The sequence below is a fragment of the Plectropomus leopardus genome, unplaced genomic scaffold, assembly GCF_008729295.1.
Source record: "Plectropomus leopardus isolate mb unplaced genomic scaffold, YSFRI_Pleo_2.0 unplaced_scaffold3664, whole genome shotgun sequence".
NCBI classification, from domain to species: Eukaryota; Metazoa; Chordata; class Actinopteri; order Perciformes; family Serranidae; genus Plectropomus; species Plectropomus leopardus.
The window spans coordinates 1-5,045 of record NW_024640063.1 but is presented as its reverse complement, the minus strand read 5'-3'; the positions used below and the strand labels follow the sequence as shown (position 1 = coordinate 5,045).

The following is a 5,045-nucleotide window of genomic DNA, read 5'->3' as shown; positions in this document are numbered from 1 at the left end:
TTATATATTTTATGTATAATTATATAGAATATATAGAATTGTATATGATATATATCCATTTTATATATAATTATTGCGTTGCATTTTAAACAGTCAATGGTTCACGTTAAATCATCTCTGTAACGGACCGGAAACGCGTGCCTTATTTTGAAATTCCAACCGGAAGTGGATTAGTTGACTGTGCGCGCGTGAGCCCCAGTCCGGTGGGAGGTTGCGGGTCTGCTCACCTCTGCGTGACACTCCGGTGTGTTGTCGGTGAACTGTCGACACATTTGCTCACCAGGAGCGGGCTCGGCGAACCACAGACCGGTCAAAAAGGTGAGTCCGATCGATCGTTAATCGATCAATGCATCGATAAATTTAAATTAACGCGTGTAAAGCACGAGAGCGTTGACCCGGTGCTGACCCGTCTGGGCTTTTAAAGCCACACAGACCAAACCCCATTCACATTTTTACACATTTAAAGCGCGTGTTTGCGGAAGTCAACACTGACCCCAAAAATGACCGCTGAATTAAAGTTTTACTCCTCAACAGGTGTCATTTATACATTCCGCTGTACTTATATACAAAACCACGTCTCTGTTAACGTTACAGAAGTCGTATTTATTGGTTTCGTAGTGCTGTTGCGAGTGTTAGCTAATGCATCGGGTCTACTGTAAGCAGCTGTGGGACCCTCGAGGGGCTGCTAAGCTAGCAGCCGGCTAGCTGTAGCTTAGCTTAGCATAAAGACTGTAAACAGGGGGGACAGCTAGCTTGACTGAGCCAAACTCACCAGAGAACCAGAGGTGCAACAAATACCTGAAACCACACTGATACTGATTTCATACCAGAAAAACGCCATAGTTTAAATCCCCTTATAAAAATATTACTCGAGTAAAAATCATAAAGCATCTGATATTTACAGTACTGAAGTATCAAAAGTATAATCCAAATAAATATCACTTTGCTTGCTGCACGCGCATTCACATGTATTTACACCTTTGTACCCCGAATATTGTTTTTCAGAAACATGGTAAAATGGCAATGAGCAACTTGCAAGGAATGTACCACAAATTGCAATACTTAGAAAATCAAAAATGTCCATAGAACTATATTTAGGATTATCATAATTAAATATATAAAAATATGTTAACAGAATTATCATAATCTTTAAGCACCTCTTTTTCAGGTCTTTTCCTTTTTTTGTTAAACTTTCTGGAGTTTCTTGCTTGTGTTTTCTGCTAATTTTTTGTTGTACTTTTTACTAATTTTTTGCTTATTTCTTGGTAAATTCGTAATGTTGCTTTTAAAATAAATCAAGGCAGTTTGCTCAGGTTTCAGAGAGTAAAATATAAGTAAGTACTGGAAGTAAAAGTACCATTACATGCTGGTAATAACAAGAAATAGTCTAAATGTTGATATTACGATGTTTACTCTCATATTACAGCTGTTGTTTCTTATAAACTTGTTTTATGCTATTCATGTGCTTTTACTTTTGTTGTTTAATATTTGTTTTATAGTATAAATATATATAGTTCTACATATTGTTAGATTTGATTTTTAGCACTATTGCATGTAAAACACTTTTAGCTGCATTTTGTAAGTATTATTTGAAGAACTGTATTTTTTTTAACAATTTAAAGGATGTAAAGAGCAAAATTCAGTTTTTCCTTCCTAATTCCTTCCCTATTTTTTTTTAGTAAGAAACTAAATGCTGAATGAACATTTGGTGGTGTAAAAGTATATTTTATTTAGGAAACGTGGTGGTTTAAAGCGAAAGTTGACATAAATATAAAAACTTGAGTTAAGCACTTAAGTATTGTAACAAAATATTTCACCGCTGTAAATAACGTGTATCTCAAAAACCACTTTATTTATGGTGATGTGGGAGGTTGGGATCTTATCTCTTGTGAGGGTCCGAGGACAGAGGGATGTCATATGTTGTAAAGCCTCTTGAGGCGGTTTGTGATTTGTGATATTGGAATTTATAGATCAAACTGAAATGATATTTCTTCAGCCCTTTGGTGAATGCCATGTGATTGTCCTACAGTGAACTTTGACTTGATTAATCTGTGAAGCACTTTGGGTATGAAATGTGCTGTATAATTGTCTTTCCTCATTGTTTTCCCGATATGTAGACATTTACGTCCACAGTTATTATTCTTTGAGTTGGCCGCTATCTGTTGCTTTTGGTGGGTCGCATGCATAGCACATTGTCAAAACGTCACACCCGTCCATAATCCCGTCCTACCAGCTGTCCCTTTAAGTGGACAAGGTTTCGGCGTTGTTGGTACCTCTGTGGCCTCGTACCTTTTCTACAGAACGGAGAGACATAATGTGCGACACTTTCTGCCTTGAACAGGCAGTGTAAAAGGAGCTAAAGTAATCCACATGAATAGATAACTCAGTGATCCTCATCTTAAACCAGAGTTTATGATTATAGCATCTGTGCTGTTCAGGGATGTTTATGTTGTTTAAAACTCTTCCTGTCGTCTTCTGTGTCCTCAGCAGTTGAATTAGTGTGTTGTAGTTTTACTGCAGGTCTGTCTCGCTCGAGTTTTTCTGCTCTGTCAAAACCACCTGCTCGTCTGCAGCTCTCTCCCAGCAGCAAACTTGACCTCTGACCTCTCAGACATACTTCCCCCTTTACTGTAAGTCATATCCCCATGCTCTTTCCTCAGAGGCTACAATAATGCATCGTACAAGAAATACACGCCTATTCCTAGTATTTTTGCAAAACTACAGGGACAGTCATCCCAAGAATGAAAATTCAGTTACTGTTTGCTCACCCTGCTGACGGAAGGTCAGGGGGAGTTTTGCAATCCACAAAACACTGCTGCAGTTTTACAGGAAAAATGTGTTGCAGTCGTCTCCCAAACAACTAAAGCTTTTAGTGACCAGGATTTAAACGTTGTAATAAACGTTGTAATAAAACCCTAGAATGTCTCCATACTGCTCGCCTGAAGTAATCCAATTGTTCTGCTGACGCCATATTTTTCGACATATTTTGTACTGTAGCCTGTAGCTTCTCATGTAGGATAGTGCTAAAATGTGGGACAAAAACACGGTGTCAGTGACGTTTTTCAAAACAACTCTGCATGTCAGGGCTTCAGGAAACTTGAATTACTTATTATAGACAAGCAGTATGGAGACATTTTGTGGTTTTATTGTATTTTTTTTACATTTGAATCCTGGTCACTAGTGTAACAGCTTTCTCCTGTGAACCTCCAGCAGTGTTTTCTGGACTATAAAACTTCACCTGACTTTCCATCAGCGTTAGATGGAGTAGAAAATGACTGAATTTTCATTTTCCGGGGGAACTATCCCTGTAATAAGCTTTGTGTAATTTCATAGAGGTACAGTACGCTTCCCACTGAAGGTCATGAGTCTGCGTGTTCTATAAATACGTCGAGGTCGGCAGTCTGTGACGCTGTGTCTTTGTCCCAGAGCAGGGGGGGGCGAAGTCATGTTCAGACTCCTTAGTCACCATGGTAAGAGGACGCGGAGCTGCCTCGCAGGCCAGCGCCGCTACGAGCACCACAGAGCCATCATGGCTATCCGCCGCGAGGACGTCAACCCCTGGGAAAGGAGGGCGCCGCTGGCCCCTCGACACGTCAAAGAGCTCACCAACGCCGGCGTCAAGGTCCTAGTGCAACCATCCAACCGCAGAGCCATCCACGAGAAGGTGAGCCACTGAGCGGTTTAACTGTTTATTTACGTAACTTTGGTGTAGAAACCGCCCTGTTATGTACATATAACCAAACGGTGCTGAGCAAACTCTGACTTCACTGATTGGTTTGAAGCCACCTAAAAAATCAATATCAGTTGGATGTGCACTATATTTAGTGTACTTTAACTGCTTTACCTCGCTGTCAGAAAGCCCAAAACTGAGAAAAACGGTCATTTTATTCCACTGAACGGCGGAGCTGCTGCTCTGCTGCTGAGGAAGATAAAGACAAGATTCAAATATACTCAACACTTAAGCTGATATTGATTTTTTTAGGTGGTTAAAATATGTTTTGCGTTCTCAGCAGGATGTCACTCAGCCTCTGTGTTGTGGGACTGTACTTTATTTATCAGAGGAGGGGGTGGCTGGGGTGTAAATATTTTATTCAAAATAAATATAAAATACTACCTTTTCAAGTTGTATGTCCCTGACATAAACACATAAAGTTCCTCTCAGTGTTGACATTTTAAAAAGCCTGACCTGTTCTGCAGCAGCCCTTCCCTGCTCAGTCCCATCCCTAACCCCCGCGGGGCGGCGGGGCGGCGGCCAAGAGGACACACAGAACGCCGAGTCCAGTTAAAGTCTGACTGAGGTGTTTAAATAACGAAAAAGCTCGACTTCCAATCACGTTATCTGTCTTAGTCTGATTTCGAGAAATTCGATTAGTTAGTCCGGTTTTAGTCGGATTAACATGTTTACGTGTATTTTAAAAGTCCAATTCTAGTTGGACTAACACAATAATTCGACTTTTCCTGACATCATGTGAAGGCATTGGCTGTCACCTCACAGTAAGAGGGCGGGGGCCCTTCCGTGTGGAGTTTGCGTGTTCTCCGTGTGTCAGCGTGGGTTTTCTCGGGTTCTCCAGCTTCCTCCTGCAGTCCAAAGACACGCAGGTTAACTTGTGACTCTAATTGCTCGTAGGTGTGAATGTGAGCCTGAATGGTTGTCTGTTTCTGTGTGTCGGCCTTGTGATAGTCTGGCGACCCGTGCGGGGTGCCCCCCCCCGCCTGTCGGGACCCTGCGGCTATGGCTAATGACTGTATGAATAATAAAAACAGTGTTAAAGAAGCGTGAGTGCTTCTGCCAGCCGTCTAATTCAGCCTGTGCTTCGTTCGCAGTACTACGCGAGGGCGGGGGCCGTCATTCAGGAGGACCTCTCGGAGGCGTCTCTCATCATCGGGGTGAAGAGGCCGCCGGAGGAGAAGGTCATTCCCAAGAAGACGTACGCGTTCTTCTCCCACACCATCAAGGCTCAGGAGGCCAACATGGGGCTCCTGGATGACCTGCTCAAGAAGGTGAGAGCGCTCAAAAGATGCCCCCAAAATTCCTGCACTGTGGT

General features: G+C 42.1%; 1 protein-coding gene across 1 annotated transcript; it reads left to right on the top strand.

Moving 5' to 3' along the window:
• Positions 1–187: 187 nt before the first annotated feature.
• On the top strand, positions 188–5,001 carry LOC121938867 (alpha-aminoadipic semialdehyde synthase, mitochondrial-like; the record flags this gene model as incomplete). Its single annotated transcript, XM_042482022.1, has 3 exons — positions 188–318; positions 3,432–3,664; positions 4,825–5,001. Coding segments are annotated over exons 2-3 (396 nt in total), but the record flags the coding sequence as incomplete, so codon positions are not given.
• Between the last annotated feature and the right edge of the window lie 44 nt (positions 5,002–5,045).